Source organism: Xyrauchen texanus, chromosome 37 (genome assembly GCF_025860055.1).
Source record: "Xyrauchen texanus isolate HMW12.3.18 chromosome 37, RBS_HiC_50CHRs, whole genome shotgun sequence".
Lineage (NCBI taxonomy): Eukaryota > Metazoa > Chordata > Actinopteri > Cypriniformes > Catostomidae > Xyrauchen > Xyrauchen texanus.
In genome coordinates, this window is record NC_068312.1 from 5,205,835 (window position 1) to 5,229,478 (window position 23,644).

Genomic DNA, 23,644 nt, shown 5'->3' on the forward strand with positions numbered 1-23,644 from the left:
TTGTTCAATATTTTGTGAAATCTTTCATTCTTTAATTCTCTCTATCTTTCTCTCTCAGCGAATGCGTGAGGAAATGGAGGAGATCACGCAGCAGCAGATAGTTCATGATAAGTACTGTAAAGAGTTGATGGGTTTCGGCACAAAGCCTCGTCACATCACTCCATTCACCAGCTTCCAATCAGTGCAGCCACAGCAATCTAATGCTCTGCTGGGTCTGCTGGGCTACAGCACGCCACAGGGCTTCATGACCTTTGGAGCTATGCCTGTTCCTTCCAAGAGCACGCTAGTGGAGAGCCGGTACTGCAGAGAACTGATGGAAGAACGCTTTGACCAGGTGATCAGTGATTGGATTTATTAATGTAATGTAGAGGCTATGGCAAGCTCTGCTGTCCTATACAGCATTTTAAAGCATCATAGGCACACTTCTGACATGAAGGCTGTTTCAAAATATTGACTTCTAAATTCAAGATAAGCTTGTCCAGCTATGTTTTCCATTGAGGTTACCGAAGACGTGAGTTGCAACAGATCTCTTAGTTGACAGTTTAAATGTCCTTTGGTTTGCACACTTCTCTTACATCATCAGTGAACATTAGAATATTATTCTAACAATTTGAATTTACATTTAAATATATTCATGTAGCAGATGCTTTTATCCAAAGTGAATACAACAGAAGTGATTCATCCTAAGGATGCAGTAATAAGATAATTTCTGTAATACTGTATAAAGTTGCAAGTTGCTCAGAGAAGCACAAGTAGAGAGGAAAAGTGAGCGACTGTGGTAACATTTTTATTTATTTAATTTTATAAGAAGATAGAATTCTCTTTGTTATTGCATTTGTAGGATTGGGTCAAGTACCTGTGAAAGAGAAGCATCTTTAGATGATTCTTGAAGTTGGCTAGAGAATCAGCTTCTCAGGTGGTGTTTAGCAGGTTATTTCACCTGCAAGGGCCAGTTGTAGTGAATGTATCAGAGAGTAATTTAAAAAAATCCTCATGATCAAGCTTTTCTTTCAGTGTGGTCTATGAAGTCAACTGATCGTCAAACATGACCTTGAGATTTCTGTCTGTCCTGGATGTGTAATTGTTGATGAGTCTAGTTGAATGGAAAAGTTATGATGAACTGCTGGATTTAACCATGTATTATGCTGTATTTAATAAAAAATTACTGGCCAAATAGTGAGTTGATTACTCAAATTCCGGTATTGTTTCCCCCTCAGTGTAGCACGTCTACAGAGGCAGAATATTTGTAAGAATGAACAGAGGAAGAGCTATATGGCTTTATAATAGATTCTCAAGTGCACAAAACAACATTTTAGAGCTATGGTCTATTAAGCAATTAATTTTCATTCATCTTCACAATACATTTTATTATATTTATTTATCTTTTGATTTTACTTTAAATCTGAATTTATAATCATTCTCTGCACCTCCCCTGACACGCTCTGGTGCCCCCATGGAGAGGTATGCCTCCCAGTTTGAAAACTGTGGTATTGGAATAAAACCCTTTTGAATGTTATATATCATGAGTCATGTCTTTGGATCAGGTGTGTCGTTGGGTGCTGAAATACAGGACCAGTAAGAATCCACTGATCCAGATGACTATTCTTAACCTGCTGCCTCGACTCGCTGCCTTCCAGCCTCATACATTCACTGGTAACCTGCCGTTACATGACCCTAACTTACTTCAAATGCTTCAGTGTTGATTATATTCTCACATGTTAGAAATATATATTTTTTTGAACATGTACAATTTTTAACGTTGTCCACCAATTATTAATATTGGACCAATAATTTTGTTTGTTTGTCCTCCACCCACAGATCAGTATTTACAGGACACAATGGGTCACCTGCTGGGCTGTCTAAAGAAAGAGAAGGAACGTACAGCAGCATTTCAAGCGCTGGGGCTGCTGGTGGTGGCCGTGAGGGCAGAGATTCAGCCCTTTCTCACAAAGATCCTGGAGATCATCAAAGCTGCACTACCACCTAAAGATTTTGCACACAAGTAAGAACTTACAATTGCCATCCAAACACAAACCTGCATCAGCTATGACATACCGAGAGATTGTGGATGATCTATTGTTGCGGTTATTATGCACTGACTGTTTAGAGGCTTTTAAATTCGTAAACCATGATAGGCCATGCTTTGTGGCGATTTTACAGTGGTTAAAGTCACTACTGTTTCACTATATGTCTGATGTGGATAGTACTGGCTAGCATTTGTTTTTCATCATCTTGTGTTTTGTAATGTTTCAGGAGGCAGAAGACCATGCAGGTGGATGCCACTGTGTTCACTTGCATCAGTATGCTGTCTAGAGCCATGGGCCCCAGCATCCAACAGGACGTCAAGGAACTCTTGGAGCCCATGCTAGCTGTTGGCCTCAGGTACAGTACAGTCGAAGCACTTTCTGATGTCATGTATGATTTTGCATATGATTCCGACAAAAATGGAGCAGCTGTATGAGCAAGTGGCGTTCTTTTGGTTCTATGTCTTTGTGCTGCTGCGTATGCTATTTTATTAACGCAATATGACACCAGAAAAATTTATTTCACCATAAATAAGAGGTGTTCTTTCGTGTTGTGCCTAAAACCCCCTTAAAGTCACTGAAACACACATAAGTGGCAACAGCAATATGATAAGAGACAACAATATTCAATACTAGTTACATTACTAATTAGGGGTGTCCATTATTGTGCAACAATTTACATTCCTATTAGTATAAATTTACATTTATATTAGTAAATACAAATAATAAATCGCAATAAAGTAATTTGTTTGTCAAGTAATCAAGCCTAGATCATTTCCGTACTATAGGTAATGTAGATATGTAGACTTGCCATATTTATATACTGTACAACAGGCATGTAACAATACACATTTTTTAAAATGATACAATATGTTACAGTAGCCTTTCTTTGCAATACAATTTGATTAAAAAAAAATAAGTGTAAAAGATTCAACATAAATTATTTATTTTAAACAGGCCCGGCTCCTGCCAGCAATGCTAGGTTGGGCTGGGGGATGTCATAGTCTGGCACTTGAGATGCGGGGGGTGGGGGGTACTCAGACTATTAATTTAATATAATTAATTGTCTTAACTTGGCATAATTGTTAAGATTATAAGGCCCAAGATAACTATATTTTACACTTATTTCCTATATTAAAAATATATTGAAATAAATATATAGCTAAACATTGTGCATAATCATATGATTGAAGTGGGCACTGACAGTCTTTTTCTTGGTATACTTCCATTACTTAGAAATAAAATAAAGCTATACACTTGTAGAGTAATTAGTATTACAGCCTTAAAGTAAATTACAGACAAATCAGAGTCCCACGAATACAAGGATCGAGTGAAAGGAAATAATATGAGATGGAGAGATCAATAACAAATAAGATTTATAACCTAAAATTTGACACAGATGGGAACTTTCTTTTTGACAAATGCAATAAGCAATTATACTGCCCTACAAAGGGAAATGCAAAATGGAGATCTGATTGAAACAGGTCTCTTATGATCTGTCCGGTGACAGACGAATTTGTCTCATATGCTGAAATTCAGAGAAACCATTGTGTGAAAATGCAGTAGGCTAACTGCAAAATCCACATCAAAATAATTCAAGCTATTTTTCTCAGTTTCAATGTTGGTTAATGAGTATTGCCTTTGTAGGGTAATAAAGGCTTGTAAAGGAATTAATGGAAAGGAGGCGGCGAGAACCGGCTTGAGAATATAAATAATATTTCAATAAGAAAGGTAAACAAAAAGACAAACACACAAAGGTTTCAGACAACCGCCCGCAAACCTCTCTCTCTCGCACTGCAGCTTCCAGTTGGCCCTCATCCCTCTCTGAGGCTTGATTTGCCTGATTAGGGGGCCGGGTGTGCGGAATCACGACCCGGCCCAGTGTTTACCAGTGTAATTTCTGTGTAAAGTGCAGTGGTGGCTCAGTGGTTGAGGCTCAGGGTTACTGACCAGAAGGTCAGGGGTTCAAGCCCCAGCACCACCAAGATGCCACTGTTGGGCCCTTGAGCAAGGCACTTAACTCCAGGTTGCTCCAGGGGGATTGTCCCTGTAATAAGTGCACTGTAAGTCGCTTTGGATAAAAGCGTCTGCCAAATGCATAAATGTAAATGTAAAGTAATTTAGGGAAATATACAGGAATATGGATGGATAAAAATTAACGCCAAGTAATCACCAAAGCTTATTTTCATGGGAAAAACAGGGAAAGTGCAGTGACAATAAACAACAAACTATCACAGCAATGTAAAAAGATGTATATAAAAGAGATGTTAGAAGACGTGAGGTGATGGACAGAATCTCTTATCAACACTTAACTAACAACTGGGGAAACAGCACACACCCTGAAAAACACTGTATACCAGCCATGGTCGCAAACGGTACTATCAGCTAATATTAGCTGGAATGGTGCTTTATAATAGAGGCCTGCACTCCCGCAGGACCCGACACAGCAGAGTGCGGAACAAGTTTTGATTGCTGAGTGCAGGTGCGGGCGGGCTGTGCGCGGGAGCGGGAGAACTCGCAGGACTCATGCAAATTATAAATATCTAAAAATAAAATGGAAGTTTCTCGAAATTGTTTTCATGTATTTAAAGTACAGAATGTGTTATTTGTCTATTGCGCAAGAGCAACACAAACATTTATGATTTACAGACCCAGGGTTGGTGACCAAATCATAAAAATTCTTCCTTTTGGAAAATACAGTACCTTAGAGTGATTATAGATGTTAATGCTTTTTTAAAGAAAGGTACAAATTAAACTTTGAAACCAACCAAAAGTCAGTCAGACATAACAAAATGCTTTTGCGGCTGGGAGCGGGACAAAATATATAAAAGAAATTGTGTGACTGGAACAGAATCTTACTGAAGCGGGTCTGAAAAATCCATCCCGCGCAGACCTCTACTTTATAATTCAGGTCTAGTATTTCACAAATACCTGCAGCATGATTTTGGGGAGTTGATGTGGAGGGAGAGGGAGATATTTGATAAGAGGGAGTCTGTGGTATATTAACAGCTGTCACATGGTCACTGCAAGAGACACCACCAGGCTTCTTTATGGACACTAAATTAGATAAAATACATTAGATTTTGGTTTGTTTCTCACCAAAGCTCATCGTATGCTTTCATAACAATGAGTCTCATGGAATTAATTATTAGACTTCTGAATTATACTTTTGTATCCTTTTGAAGCTTGAAGAGGTGGTCATCTTAAACTGCCATTGTGTGACATTACTGAACACAATTTTGTTTCACAATTTCTCCCTTTGTGTTAAGAAAAGAAAGTCATATGGGGTTATAACAACACAGGGGTGAGAAAACAATGACTGCATTTTCATTTTTGGGTGAACAAACCCTTTAAGAGGAACCAGACTCAGCTGGGGTAGACAGTCTTGTTCCCTTAGCTTTACAGTATATGAACATATGCAAATATTAAATAGCTATATAGTAGGCCTACATGTAATAAAAAAGCAATGTGTTCATTAAATAGATTAAATTATGAAATGTTTCATTATGTAAGTAAAACATATTTTTTAATTCATTTAAATGTATTCATTTAGCAGATGCTTTTATCCAAAGCTACTTAAAAAATTTTGGAGAATACAACAAAAGCAATTAATCATCAATTACATTAACCCTCTGGGGTCGACGGATAGGGTATTTTGGGCCCTGGAGAAGTTTTGACATGCCTTGACATTTGTGCTTTTTTCAGTTGATTAAAAACATATTAATGGCTAAAGTCTGATAACACTGTATTCAGCACAAACTGGGCTACAATAATGTGAGCAACATGTGTGTACAGGTTTGTATTTTTGAGAAAATAACGTTTATGCATGGTTTTTGAAAAAACTAAAATTTTAAGTCACTGAAATAAGGCCATATAACAAATACTAAATATTTGTCCACAAGACTTTTGAGAATTGGATCTTGTAGCCTAGAGTTTTTGCTACAAAATGATGTGAAAACCATCCTGATCACTCATTCATACAAAACAATATAGTAATTTAACTTTTGTAAGACAATTTTAGTGTTGAAAGGTAATATGCAAGGAGTCGTGAATGATCATGAATATGGATTGTAATTCACACCTGCAAGACAAAAGACCCTCCCCTGGGCCTATCAATGAGGGATAGAGAATGAATGTGAGGAGACTTAATGATCAAAATCAAGTTTTAAGTTAAAAGAAGAAATCTGACTATAGATTTTCTTTACATAAGACTTTACTTAAATTTAGACCTACACTACCATTTAAAAGAAATTTCTTCTGCTCACCAAGACTGGATTTATTTGATCCAAAATACAGAAACAACATTGATATTCTGAAAACTTTTAGAAAACTGTTCTTTAAAATTGTATTTTAAAGAACAGTTTTCTATTTAAATATATTGTAAAAGGCAATTTGTGATCAAAGCTGAATATTCAACAGCAGTCTTCAGTGTCACATGATACTTCAGAAATCATTATAATATGCTCATTTTCTAATATGGGCATATTTAAAGTGCATTTTACTTATTTAACCTGAACACATATTTGTAAGCACAAGCTTTGTTGATGATAATGATGCAGCATTAACACTAGATAAAATATAATCTAAACATTCATATTATTTTTATACCATATTACAGATCATATTTATATCATATAGCATACAATTTAAATACCTGCTTTAGCCGAAACTGCATTTAAATGTAACTAAAACTTGCTTATTAGGACATATTTCAAATGTCAATACTCTGAATCTTGGCTGGCAAGTCTGTAAACAGTCCGACTAGTAAAATATGTACATGTTTATATAAAATAGCATGTGAACTAATGAAAACTAAATTACTTGTCCGAAATTGTATCCTCTGCTGGATCAAGTCTCTCTTCAAAATACAAACGTTCCCAGTCCCGCTCTTCTTCTGAGGAAAATGTTAACTCTTCCTTAATATCCAGGAGATTCCTCGCCTGTGTATAGTCACAAATGCGCAGAAAAATGAATGAAATATGATTTAATCAAACCTCACAGTCGGGGGCATGTATATTTGTGTTGATTGTCTCAGCATATTAGCGAATGAATGGCGCGCTCTGCTGATGGGTGGGATCACATTACAGATAATGAGATGGACCGGTTAAAATACTGTACATTGCTTTGTTTCAAACAAATTGCATTGCAGGAGAATATTTGTTTTATTTAAAATTAGACATTTTAAGCTTTCTTTAGACATATGTTTCATGTTTGTCTGATAAGTATTTGCGGAGTTTCAGTTTATTTTAGTGACGTGTTTCTGAAATATGCTCGTGAACACAGAGACTGCTGAAAGCTCACCCTTTTTATTTTCTTTATTTTACAAAAGCACAAGATTTTGTTGTTATTGTGAGTGTACACAAATAAAAGTAGACCCTTTATAGTCTCTAATGATGTCTTACACTTATCTCTGTACCCAAAAATGACAGAGTATTTTAAGTTGTTTGTTATATAATGACGAAAATATCCAGCAGGATGCAGAATGATCCAAAAACACTTTAAACTGCAGTACAGCTCATTGAAGAGTCTATCCCTCACAACCTCGTTGTCTTTCCCATTAAAATTCAAAGATGGCGCTATCGTGAATATTATTTAATTTTTTTTTCTAATTTTTTTATCTAACTGAACATTACTTGCTTGCGCACTTAATTTACCAGGTGATATGCCTGTTATGATTTAAAACCTTTAATTTCAAATCATATCTTTTCTAGTTAATGCATTCAGTTCCTTTTTTAGAAAATGAAGAAACTTAGAGGCTTCGACTGCAGGTTCAGCTGTTTGTTTCAATTTCACTGTTAAAATCCGCATGAAAACACGCAGAGGTGGATTTAGCCTATGTAACACGGCTTTGCTCATGTTACTAGTTAAGAAAACTGTATCAAAACACGAATGCAAGCAAGACAATTGTAGGCTTATCTGAAATAATTACATATAACAACTCCTATTTACATATTGACATTTTTCCTGCTGTTCTTGGATTTTGTGAGTTCTTGCTCATAATATTACATTCTTGAGCTTCAACGGTAATTCATTTCCACCATACAACTGCACATGACTTAACTTTATCCATCTGGTCTTCCATCACTTGCTGATATTTCATTAGTGTTCTATTCAGGTAATAACAATTTGAATGCGTTAATTCATATATATATATATATATATATATATATATATATATATATATATATATATATATATATATGTATGAAAATGGGTTTGTTATACGCATGCTCTGGGAGTGTTTTACGCATTGGGGTCAGTTAACCAGCATTGGCTGTTCAAACTTGTGTCTGATATGGGCTACATATGAACAGCCTCAGAAAAAAATCAGATTTGAGCAGAAAATCTAATTTGGGCCACATTCAGCTGCTGTGTGAATGCAGCCTTAGTTTGCAATTAATTCTGTTTTGCGCCGTGGCTTGTACTGACATGGTCCGGTTAGATCATTGTTGGTCATTTGGTTTTATACTGTATATTATTTATACATTTAATCTTATATTTGTTGCCATGATTGGGTTTTAAAAGGTAAAATCATAGGTGGTACAGCTGCATATGGCAGTGTTCATGATTTCATGATAATGTTTATGATTCAAATTTATAACTTTATACAAGTAATGGCATGAAGGTAATTCAATTACAGTATATTTTATCTAAAGTTCAGAGTAAATATGCAAATCTCCTTCAATCTTTTGTAAACAGAGTATAACTCACAATCCCCTACATCACCTTTGTCTGTGTTCACATGGGGGATAGGAAGCACAGTGAGACCGATTAGTAGATAAACAGCCCATCTTTCACACCCACCTCAAGCATTCGATTATGTCATCAGATCAGACAACTGTTATATCATTTTAACTTGAAGTTAAATGTACCCAACAGACATGTGACATGCCTTTTATTGCATATATACTCATTTATTCACATAAATATTATTTAAAATAGATGACATAAATGTCAGTTAAAACATTCAAAAGAAATGCTAAGACATATAGTTTTTCAGAATTGAACCGATTTGACTTATTAATTAAGCCTATTTGCACCACATGGTGTCCTGTAATGTTTGGTGTAATATAATTTGATTTGATACTTTTGTGTTATGTGTACACGTGTCTCCACAAAAAGCTTCATGTTAATGCGTGTTAGTGGTCTTGCGGTCGCTGCTGACATGAGATGGGGAGAAAAGGGGGTTGGGGAAAGGTGGACTCAAACCCGCATCACACGCAGAACCAAAACCACAGACCGACACACTACTGATCATGTCATTTCTCAATTAACAATTTGGTGATTTTCCAGGCAGAACCAAAACCACAGACCGACACACTACTGATCATGCCATTTCTCAATTAACAATTTGGTGATTTTCCAGGAATAACAATGACACCTTGCTGGAGAAATATTTATTAACAATTTTATTACCACTTATAAAGTGTTTGTCTTCGATGACATGAAATCGGGATGAAGAGTGGAATTGGAAAAAATCTGATTGAAACCGAAACAAATTCATTATAAAAATAATCCATAAGATTCCAGGTTTAATCAATGTCTACTGAAGCGATCCAATCATTTTTGGCTGAGAACAAAGCAAAATATCCTTTTTCACTGTACATCTTGCCATTGCAGTCTCTAGGCACGATCATAATTTTAAGCTTGATTACATTTCTTTGTTCTTGACGCATGCACAGAGTGCCAGAGTTTGATGTAGGAAGTGTAATCCATGCAGGTATGCAGACAGTGCATTGTCAAAAACAATTATAAAAATAAACTGTTTAAAAAATATATTTTTATACTTGTTTAATACAGTACATCTGACAGTAACTACGTTTCCATCCAAGGATTTTTTTGCGGAAAAAGTTGTAACTTTATTTAACTTAAAGCTGATGGAAACGCACATTATTGCTAAAATGTCACAAATGTCAACATAATATTTTTCCGTTTAACTCAAGCGCATAAACTCTGTCGATACATAAAATATCGCGAAAAAAATTGTTTGGAAATACTTTTGTTGATAATATTAGCATTAATGCAAAAATGTAGTGTTTCATGACAGAGTTTGCCCCAATCGTTAGCCTGTGTTAATCATGACAAAAGTATTGAAAGCCAATTTATTATACAGGTGAAACTCGAAAAATTAGAATATCATGCAAAAGTTCATTAATTTCAGTAATTCAACTTAAAAGGTGAAACTAATATATTATATAGACTCATTACAAGCAAAGTAAGATATTTCAAGCCTTTATTTGATATAATTTTGATGATTATGGCTTACAGCTTATGGAAACCCCAAATTCAGAATCTCAGAAAATTAGAATATTGTGAAAAGGTTCAGTATTGTAGGCTCAAAGTGTCACACTCTAATCAGCTAAACACCTGCAAAGGGTTCCTAAGCCTTTAAATGGTCTCTCAGTCTGGTTCAGTTGAATTCACAATCATGGGGAAGACTGCTGACCTGACAGTTGTGCAGAAAACCATCATTGACACCCTCCACAAGGAGGGAAAGCCTCAAAAGGTAATTGCAAAAGAAGTTGGATGTTCTCAAAGTGCTGTATCAAAGCACATTAATAGAAAGTTAAGTGGAAGGGAAAAGTGTGGAAGAAAAAGGTGCACAAGCAGCAGGGATGACCGTAGCCTGGAGAGGATTGTCAGGAAAAGGCCATTCAAATGTGTGGGGAGCTTCACAAGGAGTGGACTGGGGCTGGAGTTACTGCATCAAGAGCCACCACACACAGACGGGTCCTGGACATGGGCTTCAAATGTCAAACGTCTTACCTGGGCTAAAGAAAAAAAGAACTGGTCTGTTGCTCAGTGGTCCAAAGTCCTCTTTTCTGATGAGAGCAAATTTTGCATCTCATTTGGAAACCAAGGTCCCAGAGTCTGGAGGAAGAATGGAGAGGCACACAATCCAAGATGCTTGAAGTCCAGTGTGAAGTTTCCACAGTCTGTGTTGGTTTGGGGAGCCATGTCATCGGCTGGTGTTGGTCCACTGTGCTTTATTAAGTCCAGAGTCAACGCAGCCGTCTACCGGGACATTTTAGAGCACTTCATGCTTCCTTCAGCAGACCAGCTTTATGGAGATGCTGACTTCATTTTCCAGCAGGACTTGGCACCTGCCCACACTGCCAAAAGTACCAAAACCTGGTTCAATGACCATGGTATTACTGTGCTTGATTGGCCAGCAAACTCGCCTGACCTGAACCCCATAGAGAATCTATGGGGCATTGCCAAGAGAAAGATGAGAGACATGAGACCAAACAATGCAGAAGCGCTGAAGGCCGCTATTGAAGCATCTTGGTCTTCCATAACACCTCAGCAGTGCCACAAGCTGATAGCATCCATGCCACGCCACATTGAGGCAGTAATTACTGCAAAAGGGGCCCAAACCAAGTACTGAGTACATATGCATGATTATACTTTTCAGAGGGCCGACATTTCTGTATTTAAAATCCTTTTTTTTTTTATTGATTTCATGTAATATTCTAATTTTCTGAGATTCTGAATTTGGGGTTTTCATAAGCTGTAAGACATAATCATCAAAATTATATCAAATAAAGGCTTGAAATTTCTTACTTTGCTTGTAATGAGTCTATATAATATATTAGTTTCACCTTTTAAGTTGAATTACTGAAATTAATGAACTTTTGCACGATATTCTAATTTTTCGAGTTTCACCTGTACGTGATTATGGATTGATCTTTACGCCATGTAGAGCCAATCTGCAAACGTGACACTTCCAGGAGTGCCAACACAAATATCTCAAGAACTGATTGGCCACTGTTTGTGATTAATAAATAAACAGATGGATACTGTGATTAAATTAAAGTTGTATTTCCACACCATTCAAAATAATAGATGGTGAAATACAGAAATAATAATAATAATAATAATAAATACACAATACTAGGTGAAAAGCTTCAGTGTGTTGTTTTTGGAACACTTACAGCCCAATTCTATTACATTTTTGTTTAGTATATTTTTGAAAAAATGCCGGCAAAATCCAGTGTATTAAATTAAAACCCTGATATTACACTGCATCAATGTTTCTTTAATAGCTTTGCACACCGCATATACACATCGATTGATGGTCCTTATACTAAGACCGAAAGTTTCCCTCAATACTTGGTGCAGGTTACCAGCTTGAACAGGGCCATGACGATCCGCTTTCGGGTCGGAACCGGTGCCAACCTGCGATAGGCACAACATCAGGACCAATATTACAGTCCTATCAGAAGGCCAACTGTTCCCTTTTGTTTGCAATTCCTCCTCTTCTGATTGCTTTTATTAGTGAAATTAAAATGATAGTAAACTGGCTAATTTTAATGAATTGTCTCAATACTCTCCGCATTTTACCAAAACTTCAGAGAAAAAAAAATTATGGACATCTGGGAGGTGAATTATCGATAAACACATATTTCTGTATGGAAATGGCTTCAGGGCAGATTTCTTTTGCGCTAAACCAAAACTTATGCGACGATGTTCTTTTAGGCATGATGTCATCACACACACCAATTTTATCGATAAAAGGCCATTTGAATGGAAACAAGCAGAAGGCGGCAAATGTCAATTTTATTTTTCGCATTTTCACTTTGTCGATAACAAAATAGCCCAAAAGGTGGATGGAAACTAGGCTAGTGAAGACCGATTTTATGAACCACTTACAAATATGTGCAGCGATAATTAATTACTTTAAATATAAATTCCAGTATGAGCGCTTGGTGTTACTATGATTGATGTCTCTATTACCCTTCAGTCCTGCTTTGACGGCAGTGCTGTATGACCTGAGCCGTCAGATCCCACAGCTGAAGAAGGACATCCAGGACGGGCTGCTGAAGATGCTGTCTCTGGTTCTCATGCACAAGCCTCTGAGACACCCGGGCATGCCCAAGGGCCTGGCATATCAGCTGGCATCACCCAGCCTCACCAACATCCCTGAGGCCAGTGACGTGGGCAGCATCACACTGGCACTGCGCACGCTTGGCAGCTTTGAGTTTGAAGGTATAGAACACGGTAGATAATGAAGATGGTGTGGGATGAGTTTAGCTTAATTTACAAAATTCTGTACAAAGTGACAAAGTCACAGCCTGTCAGAACATATTTGATGGTTAAAACGTATACAGCTATGTAGAGTGGGACTTTGGACAATTTCACTGTGGAAACCAAGCCACTGAAGAAATTTTGTGTGACATTTTATTGCATTTGCGGCTGGTTCGGATAAAGACTAGGTTAAAAAGAAAAACAAAAAATGGCAAGAAAAAGTATGTGAATCCTTTGGAATTACCTGTATTTATGGATAAATTTGTCTTAAAATCTGGTTTGATCTTCATCTATGTTATAATAATGAACACAATTGGTTTTAGCTATTAACTCACATATTATTGTATTGTTCTTGTACATATTGAATACATCATTCAAACATTTACAGTGTATGTTGGAAAAGGTATGTTAACCCCTAGAATAATGATGTCAACAAAAGCTAATTGGAGTCAGTAGTTGGCAAACCTGGCATACGTTTAATGAAACAAGATCGCAGGTGTGGGCTAGAGCTACTTTGATTTATGAAAAAATGTGGGTTCGCTATTCACAAGAAACATCTGCTGATGTGGACCATGCCTCGCAAAAAAGAGATTTCAGAATAGATTTTTTTCTTTGCATAAAGCTGGAAAGGTTTACAAATTTATCTTGAAGAGCTTAGATATTCATCGGTCCACAGCTAGACAAATCGTGTATAAAAGGAGATGATTTAGTACTGTGGCTACACTCCCTAGAAGTGGCCATCATGCTTGGGTGAAGTAAAAAAAGAACCCAAGAGTGACAGCCAAAGGAATCATTGGAACTGGTTATCTCTTTTTATGAGTCTACAGAAAACATTAAACCGGTATGGTGTTCATGGCAGGAAGGAAACAAAAACTTTGCTGTGCACCTCAAGTTTTCCAAAGACCACCTTGACACTCCACAACTATACTGGGAAAATGTTTTGTGGACCGATGAAACTGAGGTTGAATTGTTTGGGAAGAACATGCAGCACTACGTATGGTGTAAAAACGGCACCGCATACTAACATGAAAACTTCATCCCAACTCTGCAGTACGGTGGAGGGATCATCATGATTTTGGGCTGCTTTGCTGCTTCGTGGCCTGGACCACTTGCCATCATCAAGAGAAAAATAAATTCCCAAGTTTATCAAGATATCTTACAGAATAATGTGAGGGTGTCTGTGCGCCAGCTGAAGCTCAGTAGAAGTTGGTTGATGCAGCAGGAAAATGATCCTAAACATCAAAGTAAATCCAATACAGAATGGCTTCAAAAAAATAAAATATCCCTTTTGGAGTGACCCTTTCCAGAGCCCAGACCTTAAACCAATAGAGATGCTGTGGAATGACCTCAAGAGAGTTGTTTAGACCAGACGTGTCCAAAATTCCTTCTGGGTGTTGTGCAGGTCTAATTCGCAGCTACTGGAAACGCTTGGTTGAGGTTATTGGTGCCAAAGAAGGATCGACCACTTATTAAATGGTTCACTTTTTCCACAACACTATTAAAGTTTAATTGGATGTGTTTAATAAAGACATGAAAGATTATAATTGTTTGTGTGTTGTTAGCTTAAGCACATTGTGTTTGTGTATACTTGTGACTTTGATGAAGATGAGATCACATTTTATGACCAATTGATGCATAAAACCAGCTAATTCCAAAGGGTTCACATACTTTTTTTTTCCCTTGCCACTGTATATCTTTTGTCACTTTAGCACATGTAATTAAATCACCTGGTTTGCTTTTCGTTTCATTTTCAGGTCACTCACTGACCCAGTTTGTGCGCCACTGTGCCGATCACTTCCTCAATAGCGAGCACAAGGAGATTCGCATGGAGGCAGCACGCACCTGTTCGCGTCTCCTCACCCCTTCCATCCACCTCCTCAGCGGCCATGGTCATGTGGTCAGTCAGACTGCCGTGCAAGTGGTTGCTGACGTCCTTAGCAAGTTACTGGTGGTCGGCATCACTGATCCAGGTGAAAGAGAGCTGTTTAAATGCATATCTTATAAATTATACATGCACAGGATTGGGAGGGTTACTTTTAAAATGTATTCCACTACAGATTATAGAATACATGCTTCAAAATATAATTTGAAACGTATTCCATTAGATTACTCAAGGTCAGTAACATAATCTTAATACTTTGGATTACTACCTCAGTACTGCAAGATGTTTTAACTTGTTTTGACAATAAACAAATTAATTAAAAGGAAAAGAATATCCAGTACTGAATGACAAAATACATTTATATAAAAAAAATATTATCGGAAAAAAACCAAAAGAAAATTCCGTTACTCACCAACACTGTACATGCATACACAGGCGCATTACTTTTCACACGTACACGTTTGTACTAAAAACAAATTCGTTTATACAATACCAGTGACAATTTGGGGGAAAAAAAAGTTTTTTTATAAAAACCTTTTGATCTACAACCCCAATTCTGAAAAAGTTGGGACAGTATGGAAAATGCTAATAAAAACAAAAAGGAGTGGTTAAAACATATTTTGGACCAACAAATGCTGCCATCCATAGGCCGTCTTTTCCAGAGTTGTATCTGCATTTTCCAGCAGGACAACACCAAACCACATACGGCCCGGACGAAAAGTTCATGGCTGTGTAAGCAGAGAGTGCATGTGCTAGATTGGCCTGCCAGCAGTCCTGACTTGTTTCCAATTGAGGATGTGTGTCACATTATGAAGTGCAAAATATGGCACAAAGTACAATTGCAAAGCTGACGTCACGCATAACAGAGTAATGGGGGACAGTTCTAAACTTGCTAAACTTAACAAACTTGTGTCTTTAATGCCCAAATGCTTAATACATGTTATTAGAAGAAAAGGTGATTGTAGCATGTGGGTGTGGTCATGTGTTGGTCTGCGGGAGAGGGAGAGTAGTAAAGCTCGTCACCTGGTCGTAATTATCTCTAACACCAATTCCAAAGGAAATCCTCACTGATCAAAGCACAACATTCATGTCACGTACACGAAGTCACTAAGAATTGGTTTGCAGTACGAGAGGTCTCAAGGTCTAGAGGTCGACCGATATGGGTTTTTTCAGGTCGATGCCGATCTTTTGAAATCTGGGATGGACGATTTATTTTGGCCGATATTTGGCCGATATGTGCTTGGTTTTAACCTCTTATTTGAACCTTTTATTTGAAAGATAAAATGTTACACAAATAATTACTTATGATAGACAAAATTTCTCAATAAATACATTTATTGAACACTTGACCAATCAGCACTTGTACACTGAAATTAAAAATGTATCATGTAAAAACATATTGTATAAATAATGTATAACAAATATATTAAATAAACAAAGCAGGTGTTACGAACTGCTCCGAGACACGAAGGTTGAGATCCAAATGCAGCTTTAATTAAGGGGCAATCCAGACATGTAATCCAATATTCATAGCGTCCAAGAGAAGCACAGGCATAACTAGGGATGGGTATCGTTAAGGTTTTAATGGTATTACTACTCTTACCGATAGTGCTTATCGATCCGATACTTTAATATATATATATAACAAAAAGAACCGTTAAGAATACTGTTAAACAAAGATAAACAAAAGATAAACAATTACACAAAGATAAACGTTATATAGGCACAGTGATTTAATTTCAGAAAGGTCCACTAACATTACTGTTCAGGTGTGGTCTAAAAAGAAATCTAATAAAGTAATCAATTGTAAAATAACACTGCATAGTTTATCATAGATAGATTAATGCTTATTAATGCAGAAGTTATTCATTCAAGAGCTGTAAGTGATTTTCTCTTTGCCTTTTGTTGTTTGATTCGTAGTAATGGCTCAATCGTCAGCATGTTTATTAGACTGCTTCCCCTTTAAGACAGAGCTCCTGATGCACCATATTTTCTCCCAACTATTTCCATAACTACGTCCATTTAAGACATAAACTGTGTTTAAGTGAATCTCCAAGCCGGTCGTTTTGACATATTTTTGTGTATAGTTGATAGTTTAGACACGCACATGAAACCCAAAGTAGCCTATACTTTGCTTGTCTCTTTGCGGTCTGTTTCGGGGCGCGCGCCGCCTTGGGAACGGTATCTCTTGCGCTCTTTTTATTATTAAACGCGTCCCGCAATTTAGCAACAATAGCTAGACTGCATTTTACAAAAATCACCGATCGTGCTGATTCTGACGTTAAGTTTGAGTTTTAGGGAGAAATGTCAGTGCACCGCTGTGAAGGGAAGGAAGTTGTGCTAGACAGAATGCGGCTTATGTATAAATATTCTTTTTATAATCTTTGGAAGGCGAAATCTAAAATAAAATCAGACTAATATCACAGATCTAAAGTGTAACCAGTCTGTCCTCCGTCGTCACTCATTAAGCAGGGCTCGTGTTGTGCTCGCTGTGGCACCGCGTGAGAGTGATCTCTCTCTCTCTCTCTCTCTCTCTCTCTCTCTCTCTCTCTCTCTCTCTCTCGCTCTCTCTGACTGCGAATAGCTAAATTGCATCACAGACAAATGGTTTCATATTATACATAGAAATGGCTGGCGAGATAAAATAACTTTCTCTTTATAGCAATAATAAATGTATTTTCTTAATTTCTCCATTCTCCACCGAGCTTACCAAAGCCAGTCCTTCAATAGCCTATAGTGCGTTGGTATCTTTTTTTATTACTTATTTCTCTGCATTGAGTGACAACCCTCTCAAATATAAGACACACAAACAGAACAAATAAAGTCTCAGATTCACTGTCTGTAATTGCAAAATTCTTGCTTACTTATTGTGACATGATAGCAACCCTTCTGTTGTGATAATGCAACTTCATCTACACTATCAATATCCAAAGTAGCCAAACGTCATGTTGCCTATCGCGTTTGTCAAATTGTTTCTTGAAGTTGGCAGTAACATATCAAAAGTTTTTAATTAAATATAAAGGAGTTATACAAATTTAATCCTTACCATTTTCTCCAAGGAACTTGGCTCCTTCCTTAGCCACTGGAAGGAGGTCTGCTCACTCTGCTGGAAAATGACTCTAGGGGCAGCGTGCGTTGAACACGTGTTCCACAACAACACTAGGCTGCCCACAGATGCGCCTGCCTAATAATCGGCTTGATATACTTGGATATTGGCCGATGCCGATTAATGTTAAGAAATGCCAAAAATTGTCCGATTAATCGGTCGACCTCTATCAAGGTCCACAGGGTTTTCCCCATTTGAGCTACTGTTTGGGCGCCGGCCACGCGGTGCACTTGACATCATACGGGAGGCTTGGGAGTAAGGACCTTCGAATAGTAAAACCAAATTCAATATGTTCTTGACCTTCGAGCAAAACTCAACACTTTGGGGCAGGTAACACAGGAGAATTTGCTCCAAGCGCAAGAACATCAACGCCGACTGTACGACAGGGGCACTCGACTATGGGAATTCACACAGGAGATAAAGTGTGTGTGTGTGTTGCTGCCCACCTCAAGCTCCAAATTACTCAACAAGTGGCAATGACCCTTTGAGGTCACACGACAAGTCTGAGATCTCGATTATGAGGTTAGGCGAAGGGATAGGAGAGTAGCATGTCAAATCTACCACCTCAAACCATGGAGGGAGGTGGTGCCTATAGCCTTGACGATGGTAGTTCTGGAGTGGACGGAGATCGGGCCGGAGTCATCTGCCAAATCAAGTTCATTCACCACAGTCCCTTGCGGAGACCACCTCTCACTGTCGCAGCTTACAGACATTGCCAGGTTGCAAGCGGAATTTGCTGATGTTTTTTCACCGCTACCCGGTTGCACGAACCTCATAGAGCACCATATCAAGACCACCCCGTGGGTGGTGGTTCGTAGCCGACCCTTTCATCTTCCTGAACACAATAAATTAATTGTTCAAGAATAATTAGAGGCAATGCTTGAAATGGGCATAATACAGGAGTGGCATAGCGATTGGGCCAGCCCGGTATGTCTGGTACTGAAGAGTGACTGCTCGGTCCGGTTCTGTGTTAACTACCGGAAAGTGGACACTGTGTCCAAAATCGACGCTTATCCAATGCCGTGAATTAACAAAGGTTTATTGGCAGATCCCTATAACTCCAATATCCCGATAAAAGATGGCTTTTTCCATACCATTCGGATTACACCAATTTGGGCTGCTTCCGTTCGGTTTGTTCAGAGCCCCAGCCACGTTTCAGTGCCTTATGGACAAGATCCTGAGACCGCACAGAGCGAGGAGAGAGAGAAGAAAACACCACTTCGCCACCTCCTGGAAACGCTGCCATGTAGTCCTCAGCCAGCTTGATGGCTTTCTCCAACGACGTCGGGCAGTGGCACTGGACCCACACGTTCATGTCTTGGGATGTGGGGAGATTAACTTTTCCAGTACCACCAGATTGACGACTTCCATGCCGGTGGGTTCCCCCCACCAGCAACCATTTCTGGCAGGCGTAACGGAGATACTGCGCAAAGGGGGTCTCCCGATCCGGTTCAGTGGACAGTCGTGCCAACAGGCTTTCCTTAAGGTAAAGTCTGCACTGTGTGGGGCCACTTTTACATGCACCTGCTTTCTCTCTCCCCTTTATTTTGCAGACTGATGAATCTGACAGGGAGCTGGGTGTGAGGGGAGGAACGGCCAGTGCAATTTATTAGTCGCAAGCTCTCCTTCTGGGATACAAATTATAGTACCATCGAGAAGGAGTGTGTTGCAGTTTAAGTGGGCTGTTCTTACACTCCGCTACTACCTGCTGGGGCGGGTCTTCACCTTCTGTTCTGATCACACTCTTCTACAGTGGCTCCACAGCCTGAAGGATACTAACGCACAGATCATCCATTGGTATCTGGCTCTTCAGCCCTTTAAGTTCGAGGTGGGTTATGTGGCATGGGGGGTGGTCGTGTGTTGGTCTGTGGGAGAGGGAGAGCGGTAAGGCTCATCACCTGGGTCGTAATTATCTCTAACACCTGTCTCTCATTATAGTGATGAGGACGGAGACCTGAAAAGACTCGTCAGAGAGAGGAGAGAGTGACCAGCTACGAACTGAGAGAATGCTCTCATTTATTTATTTATAAAATATTTACTTGTTTTTAACGGTTACCGACATGCGAGCGTGTGTGTGCGCGCGTGTGTGAAGCCGAAGATTAGAAGACTGACCTTGATCCTGCTTCGTTGTCTTCTGACTCCTCCATTGCCCACAAACTGAGATCCATTCACAGTGATGTAAACTCTCAACTGCCTTTTTTGGCTTTATTAGCATTTTCTATACTGTCCTAACATTTTTGGAATTGGGGTTGTAAAGGCTTATGCTTGAAAATAATTTTTAAGATGAATATAAATTGTGCCTGTGGTTGAATCTCTACAAAAAATTTGAGTAAAAAAATAAAGCTGCAGTCTACACATTCGCTTAAATAGAGATTTGTTTCACATTGTTTTGGTCACTACATAAATCAGTTTTTAATTACATAGTTTTGTTGATGACTTTTATTCAGACTTTTCTGCTAGTTTTCTAATGTGGGGGATACAGTATTAAAATAGAATGAGTAGGTGTGTCCAAACTTTTAAATGTGAGTATATCCTGTCTTTTCTTTTCTGTGAATACAAGGGTAGATTTGTAGAATTGAGTTTCTGTTGTATTTATGATAAACTTTCCTGTTAGACCCTGATATTCGTTACTGTGTTCTGGCATCTCTGGACGAGCGTTTTGATGCTCACCTGGCTCAAGCAGAGAACCTGCAGGCTCTGTTCGTGGCTCTGAATGATGAAGTGTTTGAGATCCGTGAACTGGCCATCTGCACTATCGGCCGTCTCAGCAGCATGAACCCTGCATTTGTCATGCCCTTCCTGCGCAAGATGCTCATTCAGGTATTCACATGGTTCACTATTGTTACAAATATCATTCTGCCATACTGCTTATACTATTCATGCAGTATATAATGTGTAATGTGTAAAACATGCAAAATTACCTAGTACAGTATACAACTGGAGTGCATGGCACAGAATACTGTACTATATGTTGAAGTAATGTCAGCTGATTTTCAAACTCTTTTGACTTTTTGATTGCACTGCCAAAAGTTTACATAAACTTAGAATTAGAGAAAGACTTGGGTTTATTCAACATGCAACTTGACAACAATACTGCAATTTGAAATGTGTAGTGTTAAACGTGTAACGTGTTTCACATTACACGTTTAAAAAAAATCGAAGGCAGGATTCACTATACAATATAGCACAAAATGCTGTTAGCAGTATGCTATTATTTCATTCCAATGATCCTTTTTTCCCTCTAAATCGATGACATAATTTCTTATTTGCAATGTTCAGAATAAAATACTGGTTGTCGTTGTGGAAATAAATGGGATTATTTTACAGTTTTTATGTAAATTTGTCTAAAATGTTGTTAACTCTTTGTAGTCTGATCAAATAATAGGTCACAATAGAGATAGATGGCTTATCTTAAAAGCTGTTAAAAGCTTGTTTGTTTTATTGTAATTTTTTAAAGTACAACATAGAGTTCAGTTCAGAGCAAAAGGAAGAAAGGAAAAAAAGTTCAAAAGGGTATATCAACATTTCCGCATGTACATAGTATGCAAGGCAATATATTATAAAGTATAATAATAATAAAATAATATATATATATATATATATATATATATATATATATATATTTTTTTTTTTTTTTTTTGCTACTCTCAATGTATTGAAAATAATGAACTACTATTTTAAATTGTGTACATTTTGGTTAATGCAGTGTCCATTTCAATTAATTAATATTTTTTTCCATAAATTATCAATATACTATGCTTTACGTTCAACGTTGCTATTTATATATACAGTATATTCACTGGCGGCCAAAAGTTTGGAATAATGTTCAGATTTTGCTCTTATGGAAAAAAATTGGTACTTAGGTTCTAGATTACAAAGTGGCATTCAACTGATCACAGTATAGTCGGGACATTAATTATGTGAAAATGTACTATTACAATTTGAAAAATGGTAAATGGTATTTTTAACCTTAGCGGTTTTCAAAGCGCTTTACAATCTACGTCTCATTCACCCATTTTCACACACACACACACACACACACACACACACACACACACACACACACACACACACACACACACACACACACCAATGATGGCAGAGCTGCCATGCAAGGTTCTAGCCTGCCATTGGGAGCAAATTGGGGTTCAGTGTCTTGCCCAAGGACACTTCAGCATGTGGAGTCATGTGGGCCAGGAATCGAACTGTTCAGAACTTCTTAAACTACTTTGCTGATCCTTGGCATTTTAGCTGTCAGTTTGTCGAGATACTCAGGTGACATTTCACCCCACTCTTCCTGTAGCAGTTGCCATAGATGTCTTGTTGGGCACTTCTCACGCACCTTACAGTCTAGCTGATCCCACAAAAGCTCAATGGGGTTAAGATCCATAACACTCTTTTCCTGTTTATTTGTTGTCTATTAATTATCTTTAGTCCAACGTCTGTGTTTTTTTTGCCAACTCTAACCTTTTCTTTTTGTTTTTCTGTTTCAAAAATGGCTTTTTCTTTGCAATTCTTCCCATAAGGCCTGCACCCCTGAGTCCTGAGTACATAAAACTGGTGTTGAGCAGGTAGAATTCAATGAAGCTGTCAGCTGAGGACATGTGAGGCATTTATTTCTCAAACTAGAGACTGATATACTTATCCTCTTGTTTAGTTCTACATCTGGCCTTCCACATTAAGATTCAACTTTGTTGTCATTTTGCAGAGTACAGGTACAGGGCCAATGAATTGCAGTTGTTTTTGCATATCCCAACTAAGCTGGGGTCAGAACGCATGGTCAGCCATGTAACAGCGCCCCTGGAGCAGATAGGGTCAAGGGCCTTGGCGCCTTGCTCAAGGGCCCAACAGTGGTTTGAACAGGGGCTTGAACAACCGAAGTTTCGGTCAGTAACACAGAGCCTTAACCACTGAGCCACCACTGGACCACATCTCTTTCTGTCCTTGTTAGAGACAGTTGTCCTTTTTCTCTGTAGTGTACAAATTTGTATGAAATCATTTTTTTTGGCAATTTCAAGCATCGTAAAGCTGACTGATGAGTTTCTAGAAAAAGCTGTTTTTTTTTGTTGTTGTTGTTGCCGCCATTTTTGACCTTATATTGACCTTAAGATATGCCGGTCTATTGCATTCTGTGGCAACTCAAAAACAAACTCAAAGACAAGTTTTAAGACAAAGGCTTCATTTAACAACCAAATAGCTTTCAACTATGTTTGATATAATGGCAAGTGATTTTCTAGTACCAAATTAGTTATTTAGTATGATTAATCAAAGATAAGGTGTTGAAGTGATGGCTGTTGGAAATTGGGCATCTAGATTTGATCAAAAATGAAATATTTCAAATGGTGATGTTCTTTTTACATCAGTAATGTCCCGACTACACTATTCGATCAGTTGAAGGCCACTTTGGTGAATTAAAGTACCAATTTCCTTCCGAAACAGCAAAATCTGTACATTATTCCAAACTTTTGGCTACCAGTGTGTATACAGTATACATGCAAAAATAAAATAAACTTGTATCAAAACCATTATTCACCCTCACTTAATATTCCAAATCACACTAGAATGGTTTTGCATACTAGAAATACAGTCAAAGAAAAGGGGTAC

The 23,644-nt window shown here is 38.0% G+C and overlaps 1 protein-coding gene across 1 annotated transcript in view; it reads left to right on the forward strand.

The window, feature by feature from the left end:
• The window catches only part of mtor (mechanistic target of rapamycin kinase), a 270,641-nt gene that overhangs the window by 29,776 nt on the left and 217,221 nt on the right, over positions 1 to 23,644 (forward strand). Inside the window, exons 7-13 of the mRNA XM_052108415.1 lie at positions 59 to 334; positions 1,545 to 1,653; positions 1,819 to 2,002; positions 2,254 to 2,382; positions 12,769 to 13,013; positions 14,807 to 15,022; positions 20,655 to 20,860. Of these exons, the coding sequence (XP_051964375.1) occupies positions 59 to 334; positions 1,545 to 1,653; positions 1,819 to 2,002; positions 2,254 to 2,382; positions 12,769 to 13,013; positions 14,807 to 15,022; positions 20,655 to 20,860 (1,365 nt within the window). The remainder of the gene's footprint in view (positions 1 to 58; positions 335 to 1,544; positions 1,654 to 1,818; positions 2,003 to 2,253; positions 2,383 to 12,768; positions 13,014 to 14,806; positions 15,023 to 20,654; positions 20,861 to 23,644) is intronic.